Below are 17,691 nucleotides of genomic sequence, written 5' to 3' on the forward strand. Positions count from 1 at the left end.
AGATGATCTTCAGATGTCCCTTTCAACCTCAGCCATTCTGTGATCCAGAGATAACTGAATCTTTTTTGTGCTGAGTCATCTTGGGGCACAGCCTGTATCTGTGTATCTGTACCTTTTTGTAAAAAATTCATGTGATTTTTAAACCACAGTGCCCTGTGTTCCAACTAGGTTCATCTGCAAAGAGGTCAAATAAATTCAAGGACTATGGCCTTTGTTTTGACCAAAGGCAACCTCTTGAGTTTAAATTCTGACCTTTTTCCTCTTTACTTAGTGAAGCTTTTTTTCTCATTCGTAAATGTTGCTTCTGAATAGATAACTTCAGCTCTTTGGAAAAGATGATGTTTCTTTAAAACACGGTATCTATTAATATAGATAATTAATACAGACATTAATTATCTATATTAATATTAATAGATATTTGTTAATATAGATATTAATAATGATATCTATATCATAATATATACACTACTCTACAGCTCTCCATTTCGGTTTTTAACTTTGAAAAATACTTCCACTAAATTCACTTCTGCATCTCTGATACTGCCCCAAACACTTTGACAGGTTGATGGGAGAAAGTTTCTTTAATCTTCCTTCATTTTCATTTTTCATACTTCTTCATTGTTTTATCACCTGTTAAAAGTTATTTTTAGCTACAGATTTGTTCGTGGGAAAGACTTGTTCTGTCTGCTTGTTTGGAAAGAAGTTGTCTATGTATGTTTCTGTCATGGCTACTTTTTTATTTAACCTTTTACTATTCAGCAGTTCTTTTTCTTGATCATCTTAGTTTCCTGACAAGGTACGACAAGTGTCAGCTTTCCCCTCAAAGGATTGAAATGTTTCAGCACTTTGTTAAAATGGAGCCATTAGAAATTCCAGATGATGCTATCCTTGAAAAAAATCATACAAACTGATCAAATAATTTTCCTGTGATCATGATCTGAGAGAATTGCAGTGTAGTTAATCTAAGAGTTATGACCCTCAACAGACTTTGCAACTAGTAGCACATTCAGATTCCAGTCTCTGGATTTGTAATGTTCTGCTGCCACACTGTTTCTGGCTGCCTAATGACGTGTGCTATGGAAGAGTGAAGCAGGGACCAATCTTACAAAGCAGCTGAATAGAGAACTAAGCAGCTGTTCTCCTCTATGGGGAGAACAGACATGTTCTTCAGCTAGCTTACAGATTTGCACCTTACACGCATAGCATCATACCAAGACCTTGTAACACCTACTACTGGAAAAAAAATCACTAAAAGAAGGATCAAGACAAGACCTGTGATCCACAGTTGATACGAGGGACACTATTTTTTTAAAAAGCATTTCAGAGGTTTGTTGGTACTGCAATGTCAACTGTGCCTACAGCTACAACTGTGAAAAGGTCTGTGTGATTCCAAACTCACATATGCTGAAATATGAAGTACTTTTGAAAACTGTCTCAGGGTTATTTTTAGATTTTGATGGTGGCGCTTGAGAAGCCTAAGAAGATGCTAATTCAGAGAAATGGATATAGTTGAGACTATCGTTGAATTCCAGTTCTGTTTGCCCCTATTTTCCTGCTTTCCATCATCTTCATTACCGGTATACTGTACCGTTTTTCAGACTCTTGTCAGCCAAAGGATATTAATGTTCGAGGCAGTGTTTTGCTTTCAGGGAGATTCTGAAGCTTTTAATACTTAGGTCTGTCTGCATGGCTGACTGGATCAAGTTTCTTGACTATCTTCAAGAGCAGAAAATATTAAAAAAAAAAAAAAATCCAGTTTGCCGGGCACAATTTCAGTAAATGGACAGAAATCTATTATTGATAGAACTCAGAGGAGTTTGAAAGACCTCTCTGTTACAACAGTGCATTATTTTCCACAAGGTAACTTTAAGGCTACGAAACAGTGCATCTTTGACTTTGTGTCACGGCAAAGTCACCCTGAGGCTGTTGAAATGTGTTGGTTTGTCCAAGTTTGACATCTGTGTGTCAAGTTTCTGTCTCCATTGCCTTCAAGATTGGTTCAAGTAATTAAATGTGAAGGTATGTTTGGATTGCACTTTCAAAGATCTTTTTCATGTCATCTCAGTAATTACTAAATGTAATGTTTCAAATCAAGATTGTGAAGCTTATCTTCACCATAGTCCTATGCACTGCTTGTGGATGAACAGAGTATATAGTCTGCTTTCGTATCGAAGTCTTGGACCAGTGCAGCTCATTTGAAAACTATCTTTGTAGTTTACTTAACATCTTCCCTATAAAGGCGTTACTTAGCTTAAGAGTTTCTTGCACCAATGGAAATTTTAAAATACACTGTTCTGCTACAGGAGTTGCCTTAAGCAGAAATTTGTTTTGGTTTGTTTGGGGTTTTTTGTTTGGGGGGGTGGGGGGGGGAGGAGGGAGGGTGCCCCCCCCTTTCCCCGACTTCCTGGTTGTGGCCCTCTATATGTACCTACTGGTACATGGATGCTGTGTGGATGCTTACGCTGCTCACAGGTCAAGTATTATTTTCCTTGTTTAGTTCAAATGCCTCTGATTTCAAAGCTACTGAGTTCTTAGTTTACATACCATTTTCCTACGTTTATTGTAAAAACTGGTATCTCAGAACAAGGGGAGAAGTCTTTAACCTGACTGCTGCTCAAGTGATACAGAAAATGTATATGAGGGAGATGCAGATGGTTTTGATTAGCAGTTTTCTTTAAAATACCTGATACATGCGCTGAATGATAGGAAAAGGATTTATGCCTAAACACAATGAGAATTGCTGATACCAGGATATTTTGGATTATCTGAAATTCAGTTGGATTCATTTAGCAGCTCTATCTGCTTACCACTCACAATACTTTGCTTTAAATTTTGTTCTCAGTGGTATCTAAAAGTAGAAATTTCCAGCAGTTAAAATCACCTCTAACAGATTTATAGAGTTCTGTTTTTTTTTATCAGATAAAACAGTCCTTCGGAATGGTGAACCACTTGTATAATGAAATATCTTTCATTTAAAAATTGTTTTTAGTGATTATTCCCTCCGTAATAAAAGTGAGATTCTCTACTCAGGCGTCACACTACTTTTTCAAAGAGGTGGTTAGATATTTCTGTCTATTCTGTATTTGTCTGTTACGTTTTTCAGAGCCGCTTGGTAAAGTTGAAAGGACCTTGCATACTACCAAATAAGTTTTAGTATTATCCTTTTTAATAATGAAAGACTTTGAAGTAGCCTTGAAAAGTATTTGTAGCTTTTACTAGAAGGGTTAAGAGAATGCTGGTCTCTTCTCAGGTTGGATGACTTAGAGTTCTCCAATGAGAATATATTGTTCTGTTGCCAGTTCATTTCAAAGGTCTAACAGAGCTTAGAAAGCTTGGGCAGAACCTAGCAGAACTGATTTTTCTGAATTTGTGGAGCTGCTGCTTGTGCACGGTTCGTGCATTCATTAAACACTGTGTTGCATGGTAGACAATTTGAATCAATGGAGCATTTGGAAAGACAGTATTTAAGTTAATGTTTAATTAGAAAGCATTAGTGTCCGAGGTTCAACACAGTACTGCTGGGATTTTTGAATATCTCAGAGTAGTTTACCCACTCTGTAGTAACCTGTGGCCTTACATGGCTTGATATGTAGCACGTATCTTCATTTTCCCTTTCTGCTGATGTTGTGCTTGGTGAAGGAATTGAGGGATGTTTCACCCTTTAGTTTCTTTGACAGAATTAGAGGAGGAACTAGTGAAGAGCTTTCACGGTCTGAAAGAAGATTACTAATCAGTAAGGAGTTCTCATACCTGGAACAGGGGGATGCATGTTCATTGTAGTGGTGTGTCTATAGAAAGTACCTCTCAAGAGAGCTTTAACTGCAATAGTTTCATGACTTCTCTAACTTCGACTACTCTCTAATCAAGACATAGAGTGAAGAATTTCGTACGCATCTGTATTGCATACAGATCTATCTTCATAGATAAATGTCTTCTATCTTCTACAGATTTATCTTCATAGATAAATGTTGAGGTTTGTAAAGAAACCTTGATTCTGCAGGGGCTTCTACCAAATATTTGGAACCAGGTCATGTTAGGGAAACACTAAATTGTGAGGATAGGGAAAATCCTTATAGCCAAACTTTTCAGTTATCGTTTTACACTTCAAATTCTCTTGCACATCAGATGCAAGATTCTATTTACAATCACAAATAATCTCATCAGAGATCCAAAATATATCTCTTATCGTATTAGATGCATACAATCTTTCATATTGAGGTGTAATAATACATATTTTAATCTCAAAATTACCTTTTCTTTTTGCTGTTATTTTTCCTAGGGCTTGGAATACTGTGAAGAAAGGTACAGTTTAGATCTCACGGGTGGAGTCTTTCCTTTGAGAGGACAGACCAGCAATACTAAATTACTCAGCTGTCAAACTATAGAAAAATTTCGCAACCATGTTGACAGAGAGGATAGCGTTAATGAAGGTTTGTTCCATGTCCGTGTTGTATCCATGTTTGATTGTTCCTAAGGGACTTTTTTTAGAATCTGAGCAATGAATGTTATGGTCTACTTAAAATCTAAAAGTTAAATATCTGTATAGAGTAGCTGGTTTGACTTATTTTAAAAATAAATATTAAATGCTTGACTTGTGTTAAAATGCATAAATTGACAGTGCAGTCTGTCAGAAGAAATTGTTAGTGAGTGAATATATTAATGCCAGAAACTGTACATTTCTGTGACAAAAGATTTGTTTCACTAATGCTTAGTTACTTTTTATCCCAAAGTTTTAAAGATAACTGGATATGGTGTATTAAAGTGATACGCTGGTTAGGTCTTTTCAATAATTTTGACTTGTTAACACTGTTAACAGATGATTAAGTGTGTAGAATATTTTTATGTGCAGCAAGAGAAGAAAAAAAAGATTGTTTCTACAGGTACCATGATAGTTATGTTATCAGAAAAGGCAGCAGCAAATGATAAGCAATTCCTTTCTTTCTTCATTTCTTCATCTAGTTTTTTCTTTAAACTGGCACTAGTACATCAAATTCCTGATACTACTTTTTTTTAAGGAGGTGTCCATATGTGAAAGTAGCCAAGCTGTTTGTTTTATTAATAGTCAGAAAGGAATAATTGTTATTGAAAAACATCTTCAGTGTATTGGAAGAGTTAATGCCAATAATCTTATGCTTATGTGAAAAACTGATCTATTTGGGAAGAAAGTAACACTTTTCATTCGAATAAAATAATATGTGTTTGCTGGTGGAAGATTATCTTTTTGGCAGGTAAGATATGCTTTAAACGTACTAAGCTTGGAACTTTGTACTCTTTGTACGCTATCTGTCACTTCCTTTGCTTGAACAAGTAAAGATAATTACGTGATAAAAAGTTAGTACTTTTTATAATGAGAACATTGAAGTCAAGGTTTATAAAAGTGAATCTGCTCTTCCTGATCCTTGGTTAAAATAACACAAATTTCTTGATACGGGCTTGCCTGAAGATGTCATTTCCTGTGAATTGTCAGGTAGTTATGATTTTCTTGGTACTGCTTTTTAGGGTTTTTAGTCTATTTTAGAACAGTGAGTGAGTACCTTTTTATGGCCAACTTCAAGATCATAGAATGGGACTTCTTTGAGGGGAGAGAAAAAGATTTTATTTTATGCTAGTTGAAATACTGTAGCTGTGTTTGGCAGATGATCTGTATAATGCTTCAGCATAACTAAAATTAATGCTTTTCAGTTTTTGATTCCTCTAACTATCTCTTCTTTTGGTTGCTTTGAAGAATAAGAGGGTTCTCTCTATTGGTTAGGATTGTCCCCTGGATTTTTTTTTTCTCCTGTTCAGACTTACACTTGCATCTTCCTATCCAAATTTTTCTCTAAATCTCATAGAGAATTTCTGCATCTAACAGCTCTTAAGTAATGGTTTTCTTCGTCTATGTATGCAGTTGAAATTCCTGTTGTGTCTTTCACCATCTTGCAATAATTAAACATCCCTGGGTTTATAAATTCAGTTACACTCCCTCTTTGAGACTGCTGCTGCAATGATAGTTTTCAAAGCTTTTTGTTTTTCCTGCTTACTCCGCTTCGAAGCCTCTTTTCTTACTGGTCTTGTCTTTTCTGTAACATCAGAGTAAGTTAGTTGCATGATATTCCTAGCCTATTTCTCTGTGTTATCTTTGATTTAGTCCTGAACTGGTAATTTCCATCTCATGCTGTGATGCCATCCTTCCTCTGTCAACAGCCTGTTAAAGTCTAACAGGAATACCTGTGTTTTTTCTTCACTTGTTGTATGTTTCTGAGGAGAACTCCTTCTAAATACTTCTAAAAAAAAAATTATTGTTATCCTTATTTTCACTCCTTTTCTGCATGCCTCATGCTTCATAAAATATCTGTAATTTTTCTACTGGTTTCTAATTAGTCTTTATTCACCATCTCTTCAAGTTAAATTCTAGGTGTGGATGAGCTTTTGTTGAATGTGTGTCGAGGCTAGCAGTGAAGCTGTTTTCTGAATTACAAAAGGAATTGTTATCTTCAAAGATAATTTCAGCAGTTGACAAAACTGGAGCAGAAGTTCACAATAAAACATAGTAAAATAAGTGAGAGTCCCTAAACTGTAACCATGAATTCAGCAGAGTGGAACAGAGAGAACATTTTGCCAAAAATTGTTTTCTTGTTTTTCATGCTATTAGTGCGAATCATGTAGCACTTGCTTTGCTTATATCTAATGAACGCATTCTCTTTAGAGAAGACGCATTGTTCTGCTTATTGAGAGTACTGAAATATAACATTGTGAATGTTTTGCTTTTAGATTAAAATTTTTGTTCTAATTTCTCAGTGCTTTTATTTTGTGTGATAATTGTGGTCTTCTATTCTGAATATGCCGAAAAGCACTATTCTTAAAACTCATAAGTGAGGCTAATCTAGAAAAACAGTGCCAGCTGAGTTTTGCAACTGTATATGATAAAGTTGCTTATTCATATCCTTTCTGACAGTAGCAATGTATATGTTTCTAGCATAATTTTTGATAAACTTTTCATCTAGCTAAATATTTTGATCAGTTACTGATGTATGGAAAATTAATTGCAAATAATATGTATTTGATTTGGTTTAGAATTGATATGATTTTATCAGAAAAGGGAGCAGTATGACTGTAACCTATATTAAAGATGTTCAGCATTCTGCTAAATTTCTTATTTTTAGTAAGTGTTTAGTGAGTGGTATAACAAATTAAGCTAAAATACAGGTGATAGTGTTTAAAAAAATCAGAAATCATGTATTTTCTACAAATAAGAAGCAACATCTTGTCTCTTACAGTAATATCTCCTGACACCAGTGTATCAGTCTTCAGCTGGCAAGTGAATACATATGGTCAGGGAAAACCATCTACTTATTTGGGCATCTTTGACATTAATCGCTGGTATCATGCTCAAATGCCAGATTCACTAAGGTAGATTTTTACTAAGTTATTTTCAATATCCTCACTAATAACTCATTTGAATGTAGATGTTTAATTTATACATATGTTTCCTTTAAGGCCAGGAGAATTCCTTCATAATTGTCCATATTTTGCATTATGGTCACTGGATGCTGTAGTAAGCATGACTTCCCCAAACCTAATTTTGGACGTTCTGGTACATGAGCGGAGTTTAAGTCGCGGAGTTCCTCCATCTTTCCCACCACCTGAGCAGTTTTTTAATCCAAGCACCTATAATTTTGGTAGGTATTTCACTGCATTTAGTAGAAGTAGGGTTAAGAATTACAGTCAAATGTTACTTATTCGTTATTTCTCACTTAAAAAAAAAAACATAAATGCAGCTATGACAATGTTGTACTAACAAGGTATTTAATATTGGGAAATGTATCAGATACAGTCTGCTGAGTTCTGAGTTTCAGTACTCTTGTCATGTAGACTGTGAAGTCACGATTGTTACAGAATTAAATGGCTTTGAGCTGAAGCTCTTCTACCTCAGTAGGAATAGATAAAATTTGTTCATGCACGTAGTGATTATTTGTATAAAAAGCTTTTAAGTGACCTGATGAAGTAAGTGGTTACTCATCTTTTCAGGTGTCCTGTCTTAAAATGGTCATAATGTGGCTGTAAGAGTATAGAATTTTGTCAAATGATCTTTTTTTCTGCAGATGGTACTTGCTTGCTGAACTCTGGAGTGGTTCACTTGACTTGCACTGGCTTCCAAAAAGAGGTGACCTTTTATGTATATTTATTAAGAATAAATTGACATTGACAAGAAATTGACATTTTCTCAGTTTTATATTGCACTGCTTTCACTGTAAGAGACCATTTTATGCCTGTCCCACCCATCTACGTAACTGCAATTGTATCTTGCCAATTTTATAGAAACGGTTAAGTCCTAGATCTACATCTGGAACTATAAAACTTAGGTTGACCAGTGTTGAAGCAGGATCACTGTTGAATGCCTTAAAAGGAATACAGTGTTACTGCAGGTTCAAGAACAAAAATGTTGTGGAAGTCAGAAAGAAAACTGTTGTTTCTCAGTTAACCATCATTCAAAGAGTCTGTGTGGTTCTTAGTCAGGATTTTCATCCCTAATTAATTTTAAAAAGGAGTGTAGAGAAGGGACAAAATGTTCTTTTTTTTTTTTTTTTTTTTTTTTTTTTATTATGAAGATGAATTGGGTATTTGTTTTGTTGCCAGTGTGGCCAAATTGTAACTTTTGAGCATTGCACAGATCGTAACAAGTAATTCTTGGGAGGATATAGTGAATTTTTAGCTGACTAAATATTTGGGACATAAATAGTTTTTTACAGGATTACAGGTTTTACAGGATTTTTTAAAATAAACTGTAGCTTGTACATTTTGTTGCCGTCTTCAAGACTACACAGTCATTCTTACTCAGATGATTCAAATTGCTGATCTTCTAAAGCGTGTGATTGATGCAGCCTTTCTGACCGTTTAAGGGAGCATTTATATTTCTCTTTGTCAACAGTTACTCAGAAGTTCCACAGTTGAATAATAAGTGTCTTACCAGTTACTTTTTTTGGTTGATATTTCAGACCTTGAATTTTTTAAAGAAATCTGGTCCTTCAATAAATGAAGCCATTCGTGATAGCTACAATAGATGTCTTGTAGCTGGCTTGCTGTCTCCAAGGCTAGTTGATGTCCAGCCATCCAGTTTGAGTCAGGTGAGTGCATATCAAGAATCAAGGGGGAGTATATATCCATAATATATCTTACCTGACAGGCTGTAAAAGCTACAAGATGTGACAGTCTGATTTTCACATTGTTTGCTTGTTGCAGTGAGGCACAGGTGTTGAGTTGTTGACTTCAGTTACAGAAATAATAGTATACTTAGATTGAAACTACTGAGTTCAGTGGGTGCAGTCTTTGAATTCAGTCTTTAGAGATCCATCTATTAATTCTGGGCTGCAGATGAGCCCAAGGAAATGTGCAGTCAATGCTGGCCATGTGCAATGAAATGCCTTTTCCCTTGCGAACAGCCTTTCATCCCCGTGAGATGCTGTAACAAGGGGTTCAGTTTAGTAGCAGACAATAGGGAGGTCTCACTCAGATGGGAACTGCCGCAGATGTCAGCTAGCTGCACTGAGCGCATGATCACACTGTCTAGGCGGCCAGCTGCTCCACCTACAGAGGTGCTGTTGCTGGGAAAGTGAGAGCAGTCCTCTCCCTGCCCTCCCTCTCCTGTCTCTTGGATTTTTCAACAGATTTGGGAAAGTATGTTAGGGCAAGTAACACTTCTGTGCTGTGTGGCATCTGAAAGCAATTTCTTGGTAAGTTGACCTGGCCCATAGACTATTTATCTTGCAGACCTAATGTGGACTTTTAAATATGAATTAATGTTTTGATTACTCAACTTCAGTTTGGAAATAACTTGAGAATTCAAGAAATTCTTGAATAACCTTTGCTAAAGTGCAAATGTACTGTCCAGAGTCTTATTACAGATTTGAGTGGGTTTTTTGGTTTGTTTGCTTTGGAATATCAGTAACAAAAATTTCAGAATTATCGTGATTGAAAAGCTTGATTTGGAGTTTTCTTTGCCACCATAAGTATTGTCTGATGTGTTTCCTCCTCTGAAACGGTTCTGAGAAAAAGATGGAAAATAATGTTTATTCCAATTAACGGGAAAGTGCTTTGACTGGAATGGTATTACCTATGGAGTGGAAGGATAGTTTTGAATATCTTTTTTAAAAAAAGAATAGAATTCAGTAAAATGATACGAAGAATTCTTTCTCCTGAAAGAAGTATCAAAACACAAGCCAAAATAAACAGCTTCTTAATAGTGCATGGCTGTGCATAACTCTTAACTTCCTAAATTATATGAGTGGGAAAAATATAATTTCTCTATATTTGTTCAGTAGTAAAATGTGTGTGCGGATTAAGGTAGAATGTGTGTAGAGCAGGAGGAACAGGCAGGCACCTTTTATAGAAGGACTTTCAACTTCAACCAAAGATAGTAAATTTAGTAGTCATTGTGATGGCACTGAAGATAAAACTGCTACAAAATGAAGTAGATGTGTATCCAGTAAAAAATTTTGATGCGCTTCAAGCTTTCAGGGTTTTTGTTCTGTATTTGAAATGTCCTATATTTGCTTCTTCTGTTTTCTCCTTTAAAGAATTTTTGGGGGGAACACTGGAAGGCTAATTTTTAAACCTGGCTTGTCAGGATAGTGTGGGGAGGGGCACAATACTAGTAAATGGCAGTAACTGAAGAAGGAAAATGTATATATACTTTACTTTCGCCTTTAATCTCTCAATGGAAAGGTTTTAATTACGTAATACATATAACAATTGTAGTGTTCTTGCTTTGTCCAGCAGATCTGTGCCATAGAGATGTTACTTTATACTTACTGACTTAAGGCCAATTGCAGTATAAATAACTTATAAATGTCTTAAAATACAGAAAAAATTAAGTAGCAGATTTCATTATAATGCAGTATTTGAGCACTCTAAGCTTTAAATATTTTAAGATTTAATTTACAGTTTCACTTTTCTGTCACTTTAAAGGATTAGATCTTAACGTTTTGGAGCTGGAAATAGTTCATTGTCTTAGAAGTCTAGAAGGCTGGTTGGCATTAGCTTCACTGTTTCTGGTATGACTGTTGCTGGTTTGCGTTTGTTCTGTCCTCTTCGTGCATTCCTGAGTGAGGTGTTTTATGTAACAGCATGCATAATGGGTGTTAGCAAAGGATGTTAATCAAAATAGTTAATTGGATATCAGTAAATTAAGACTATAATGCAGAGACATGTAGAAAAAGATTACATTTGGCCTTCAGTAACTGGAAATGCCAGAGGAAATTCATGTGTTCTTCATAGCAGCAAACTCTTCAATATCTGGCTAGAATTAAGAAAAACAATGTGAAATTAGGTACGTATGTACTAATTGACTTTTTGATGTCTGAATATGTATACACTTAGACATTTACTGTTGACAGCTCAGATGCTGAAAGTATGTAAAATTCTCCATTTACTTTGTCTGTTATGTTTAGGAGGAACAGCTAGAAGCAGTATTGTCAGCTGCTGTTCAGACAAGTTCTCTAGAACTTCTGACTGGATGCATTAAACATTGGACATCTGAAGGTAATACTTAGACTTTCTTATTTTGTATATTCTTGGTTTTGAAAATGTTTTATTCATTTTTTTTGTTGTTGTTGTTATTTTTAGAGCAACCAAGTTCTGCTGCTAATTTGCGCTTTGTTCTTGAGTGGACGTGGAACAAAGTAATCTATACGAAAGATGAATTTGACCAAATATGTGAGTATTAAAGAGCAGTCAGTCATTTTGCAAGCATTAGATTAACCTTTCTGAATCAAGCTTATTCAGTAATATGACTGTATATTATATTACACACAATTTTTTAATTGTACTTTGAAATTGTTCTATATGCTAATGACTTAATATTTATCTCCGAAAAGGTGTTCCGCTATTTGATGGCACTTGCAACTTCATTGACCCACAAACTGTACAGTCTCTTCAGCACTGCCAGTTGCTTCTGAGCAATCTTAGCACAGTCTTGAACTGTTTTCTAACAGAAGCACAAGAACTTACTGAAAAAGGTTTGTAATAAAATTACTAAATATTTGGTATATTTTATTATTAAATTAGATTTTTGATTTGGGATTGTGCTTGGGTTGTAATCATAGATACATGAGCTTTTATTATTTTTGCTGCTTTGCTTTCATTGTCATGCTTGGAAGGCAATCGAGTTTAGCTAGGAGAAGGACTTAAATCTGAGAGTGAGGAAAAGTTGCAACTCCCTCTTAATATGCATTGATTTTAGGGAAGTGATTTGTCATGGAGTTTCTGCAAGTGTTTACATGGGGAGGTTAGATTCAGCAAGAAGTTATATAAATAGCTGGATTGAAATTACAAGAATTGAATAAGATAACACCGAAAATTGTTCTGAATTCATAGCTAGCAGTTGTTAGTGTTACACAAATCCTGTATACAAATGATTAGAAGTTATAAAGGAAGCATAAGTAAGTAATTTGTAAAATAAATTACTTGAGCTTCTCTATTTTTTTTTATATAATATAAATTTTTCTTGGCATATTTTTAAAAAGTGTTTCTGTGCTATAGTAAAAATCTTTGCTACATTAAAAAAGTCTTATTTGTGAGTGCCATTAAAAGCTCAGGCTTTGTTTTTGTGTCAACCTTTAGTCGGTTAGATGCTTTGTAGGGGATTGTTTTCTGTGGGTGGTGTTTTGGTGATAGTGTTTTATTCCTTCAAATAGGAAAGTGATTTAAAATGAAAATCAGATGATTTTTACAGTGTTATTTTGTTTTCTATATAGGATGATGAAAGGAAAAAAGGTTTCTTTAAAAAAGTTTTGCTTATAAAACATCACATACATTTTCAGGTTTTGCAGACTTGACAAACAAGCAGGTTGTGACTAGCCTCATTTCTTTGTATGCACAAGTGGTCATCTGGTTCTGTCGATCCAGTCTCCTTCCAGAGGGTTTAGGTAAGCTTAAACGGTGGTCCATTTGCAGCGGGGAGACTATCCAGGAAGTGACTCCTACGAACACATTCTTAGCTATGTTTTTGTAAAAGTATCATCAGTAACAAATAGTACTATTACAGAGATAGTGTATGCTGAAGTTCGGTTGGTGAAATTGAGATTTTTACAGGTTTTTTTTCTGTTTTGTTTTTTTTTTTTTTTTTTTCCTAATACATGATGTAGGATGATGCAGCCAGTTTCTTTCCTGGATATTCTGTAGAAGTAGCTATAAGCCTCTCTGACTTTAAGGAGTTACTTGTGTCCATAACTTGAAATATTTGGATTTCTTTCAAAAAAATAAAATAAAACAAAAAAAACCCCTATTAAACAGCAAATAGTGGAATGTTTGTTTTTTCAATAAAAACATTAGTTAAATATTGGAAGTAGTTTATACAGATACATTATATATTTCCATGTCAGCCTTAGTAAAGGCCTTACAAATGCTTATTTCACATACTCAAGAAAAAACCCATTCCCTTTTGAGATCTGTTTTTTTTTTTTTTTTTTTTGCTAGAGTAACAGTTATCACTGAAGTTAGCTTACACTTCATGTTCTGAAATTCCACATCAACCATAAACTTCAAATGATGCTTGAGACAAGAAGGAATTGAGTATCGTGCCTTACTTCTATTTTAGCAAAGGCAGTAATAGAAGGGGCTTCTTTCAAAGCTGGAGGTTTGCTTGTGCCTAGATTGTTTCACTTGTACAATTTTCTGTCTTTTTAGTCTTTTAAAGTTAATATCTAATTACTACTTTAACTTGATTTTACTTTCTTGCCTACAGATGATGATATGCAGTTATCTAGGCCTTTCTACAATTATCCTCTGATTCAAAGCTACTACACTGGTCATCGGCAGAAACTTGAGCGTTTATCAAGGTAAGATTTGTTCAAGAACTCTAGAGTGCTTCCACTGCAAGCTCAGAATTGTAAGTGAATAGCTTTTATATGAACAGTTGTTGTATATTTACCATCACTATTCTTAAATTCAGCAATGCATGTGCTCTGATGAGTATAGAATTCACTTTTCTGTGTTGGGATGTTTATATATGTCTGTGCTTAGTACCAGTGCCTTGTGTATTCATACATTCATGTGCATTTAAACTGGCTGTTGAATAAAAGTAACGTTCTCATTTAACCTCTCTTTCCTGAGCTAGCTAGCTTTTAAATATATGGTATGCCTTGGATTACATGATAGTAGATTTTTATTTTTTTTAACAAATTGTATTAAAATCTAAACACAGAAATTCCAATTCTGAACATCAAACAATTTTAGGCTGTGACTATGAACAAAATGCCACAAGATGAGCCAAGGTGGAACCTGCAATGTATTAGATACTTGATGTTACATTAAATCTAAGCTTACTTCTCAAAGTAACTTGTGTGCGCACATATGTATTCCTTAGAAGCATATGACATTTAGTGTACTTGGTCTGTTATTTGTTATTGGGACAATGACAAATCAAAAGGTGGCATCACAGTCAGTAGAGGACTCCAGTGTTTTGAGAAATATAGTCAAAATAGTTTGGATGTGTAATTGTAATTCTATATTTTTATATAAACTAATACTGCTTCTATCTATATACCCACCTTTATGAAAATAAAACTTCTGTAATAGCAGAAATGAGATGATGAAAACAAATTGCAAAGTTTCTATTGTTGTCTCACAGTTGTTTTGTTAGGACACTCCAATTTGAGGTATTGGATTTATGTAAAAAAATTAGTCCTGGTATTTTGATAGTCAGATTTCTTCTATTAGAGGACTTATTTAAGCACTTTAGTTTACAAATATTTGTTTACAGTTCCTTCCATATTAGTAATACAACAAAAATAAAACCTGACAGCCAAAGGTCATTGCAACTTCTGCCTTATTAAAGAAAACTATAGGATTTCTATTTTCATCTCCTTTAATAATTGAACACAACCTAATGAGCACCTCTTGTCTGCCTTAGAAATTTTCATGTGTATTTCAAGTGATGTTTACTTTTTTTTTTTTTTTCTTTTTTGACTCATGGGGCCCTTTTTTTTGTTTTCACTGGAGGGAATCTGTTATAGTATGAGGTTGGAGTTAGTGTTTTCCTCTATCCAAATCCTTGTTATCTTTTATTTCAGAGGGAAATGGGATTCTGACTGCTTGATGATTGATGGAATGGTTTCCCAGTTAGGAGATCAAGTTGAGAAGCTGTGGCGGAGGGATGAAGGAGGAACTGGGAAATACCCACCTGCTAGTTTACATGCAAGTGTTAAGGGTTTTTGTTGTTTTTTGTTTGTGGGTTTGGGGTCTTATTTATTTATTTATTTAGAAAAATAATGATTTATTAAAGCTGAGAATTTCTAAAGCTTTTCAAATTTTCATTACAGGCACTGCTGGATCTCTATTTGTTGGAAAATATTGAAGAAAGCTACAAACATGCGATTGTATCCTTTCCTGTTATTCTTATTATACCTTCAATACATGCACAGATGTTTTAAGTTTTTAATAATGTTTTTTAATCTGTGCTTCAAATAGAAGACAGGTGAACATGTTTCATTTAGAATTAAGTAGTAAATGGCACTGTTGCTTTATTTCTTCAGTTTTTTTCATGATTTTCATTTTTGTTGCAGAGCTTTTCCTGATGCTAGAAAAAGTTTTTCTAAAATTAAACATAAAAATTGTAGCTTTATCAAAATTTAAATTTTTTTGAACACCCATGTCTGTAGCAAATGGGTTTCTTTTTAGTATGATTTACTAAAATATACTGCTTCAGAGCAGAAGGAATTCTAGCAATGGTTTACCAATACACTTTTTTGCTGAAATCAGCGGTTCCGTAGCACAACTAACAGTGCTTGCTTCTGTTCTATTGAAAGTGCAAGCACACAGAATAATAAACAGATAGAAAAGTCATGGGGCAGAAACTCGATTTCTTAACTGCTGGATGTTTACACTGTATAATTACTTCTGTTCTGATATTGTCACTTAACCAAGCAGGGAGGGGAGCAGAGAGTGAGGGCTTGAAAAAACTGCTGTACCCTAGAATTGTTGTATTAGAATATGTCCCTAAAAATGGATATCAGAATGAGAAAATGGGCACTACCAAAAAACGAGGCAGAGATTGTTTTAAATCCAGATTTTCTCAGTCAGAGCTAATTTGTAGTCTAGGGACAGCATAATTTGTATTGTTTTGCATAGTCTGGAAATGGAAAAAAAAATCAAAACAAACATGGAATGTGTTTGTTTCGGTAATTAAGCTGTGGGCTCTTAAATGTTTTGAATGTCCAACTGGCAGCTCTGTTGACTAAATAGAGAGAGCCTTAGCTTATAATTGAGTTATTTAAATATCTAAAGTTAACCTTTATGAATACCTTGCATAAATCAGAAGTGTTTTTTTCTGTTTTTTCAGAACACATTTTTGTGTTTAGGAGCTGGCTTTCTTTGGGTTGCAATAGCTTAAAATGGCAAAAATTATACATTACTATTTTCTGCTGCCTAACAATTTCATATTCTTATTGTAATTGCTATCTTTTGTAAATGTAATGTGAAAAAATTTAGTCATACAAATTTATTAGCCTTAATCAGATACTTGATATCAGACAATTTATTTGCTGCTAGATATAATGCATTCCTTTCCAAATAAAACAGAAACTTCAATTGACTCCTTCCCAACTGCCTTTGCTATCCCTTGGGGTCTTGTTAAGCTAATTCAAGGTTTTTGGCTTCTAGATCATAATGATTACGAGGTAAGTATGTCACAGTTTTGTTAGACATACATTATGGTACAAACCTATAATCTAGAAAAATGATAAAAATTGGTGTTTAGCTAATAAGTGCTTAAAAAGTTAGAAGATTTTTGTAGTATTTATTGTAGTTACAACGTTCTCAGCAGCACTGGGCAGCAATAATGAATTGCAGTTTAAAATTTTATTTTAAATTATTTAAAATGAAATTGATTAAAATGAAGAAGAAACCAACTTTATTAGTGGTTGATGTTTGAATTTGCAAAGTCATCTATTCAGGTCATCTTCAGCAGAACAGTTGAGCACTTTCTCAAAAACAGTGTTGTGATTATTTTAAATAATAAAGCTATGAACATAGCAAGATGTGAGGCAGAAGACTGCAGAAGTGACTTTTTAGTTTAATTCATGTTCTTTCTGTTGCAGAATGTTGTTCTTTACCTGTTACGATGTTAGTATAATCTATTTGTCTGGGAGAATAACTTACCATGTAGTAAGTCATGTTTACAAAAAGTGATGTTTGTAGACAGATCTGCTTAACCTTAAATTCTTCTTTTTGAGACATCTATTTTCATCTATATAATTGAGTCTTTTTTTGTGCAAATACTTTACAATTTTATTTACTTTTTGTTAGTAGTAGTCATATAAGTGTAAGTAACATTCATATGTACCCTTCTTTGAGAAGCTCTTGAATGTTTTTGTTGTGGGAATGTGCCTCTATATCTTAATAAACTTAATTTCTAACTTCTACAGAATTCATTGGCCCTTCTCTTTCATCCAGCTACAATCAAAACTGTGTCATGGCAACATAAGAGAATTGTTCAATCCCTCATGTGCCAAGGAGAGCACAGGCGAGCCCTCAGATATATACAGATGATGAAGCCGTCAGTATCAAGTAGTAGTGAAGTGCAACTTTTCCTCACTGTGTTGTTGTCCAATAGGTAAAGAAACAGACAATATATACAACTATGTTGGCATCTGAATATGGTGAAAGGTGGAGAGCAAATAATACAAAATAAATCATGATGACCTTAATAGCCTG

At 34.4% G+C, this 17,691-nt stretch overlaps 1 protein-coding gene across 2 annotated transcripts in view; it reads left to right on the forward strand.

Annotated features, from left to right (window-relative positions):
• AHCTF1 (AT-hook containing transcription factor 1) overlaps positions 1 to 17,691 on the forward strand; it is a 55,655-nt gene that overhangs the window by 18,008 nt on the left and 19,956 nt on the right. For both annotated transcript variants that reach the window (XM_062572107.1, XM_062572106.1), the window contains exons 8-21: positions 4,280 to 4,430; positions 7,260 to 7,392; positions 7,480 to 7,661; positions 8,085 to 8,146; positions 8,979 to 9,107; positions 11,430 to 11,520; positions 11,605 to 11,694; positions 11,856 to 11,996; positions 12,801 to 12,905; positions 13,724 to 13,817; positions 15,051 to 15,174; positions 15,300 to 15,356; positions 16,509 to 16,655; positions 17,403 to 17,590. In XM_062572107.1, the coding sequence (XP_062428091.1) occupies positions 4,280 to 4,430; positions 7,260 to 7,392; positions 7,480 to 7,661; positions 8,085 to 8,146; positions 8,979 to 9,107; positions 11,430 to 11,520; positions 11,605 to 11,694; positions 11,856 to 11,996; positions 12,801 to 12,905; positions 13,724 to 13,817; positions 15,051 to 15,174; positions 15,300 to 15,356; positions 16,509 to 16,655; positions 17,403 to 17,590 (1,694 nt within the window). The remainder of the gene's footprint in view (positions 1 to 4,279; positions 4,431 to 7,259; positions 7,393 to 7,479; positions 7,662 to 8,084; positions 8,147 to 8,978; positions 9,108 to 11,429; positions 11,521 to 11,604; positions 11,695 to 11,855; positions 11,997 to 12,800; positions 12,906 to 13,723; positions 13,818 to 15,050; positions 15,175 to 15,299; positions 15,357 to 16,508; positions 16,656 to 17,402; positions 17,591 to 17,691) is intronic.

The sequence above is a fragment of the Rhea pennata genome, chromosome 3, assembly GCF_028389875.1.
Source record: "Rhea pennata isolate bPtePen1 chromosome 3, bPtePen1.pri, whole genome shotgun sequence".
Classification (NCBI taxonomy): Eukaryota; Metazoa; Chordata; class Aves; order Rheiformes; family Rheidae; genus Rhea; species Rhea pennata.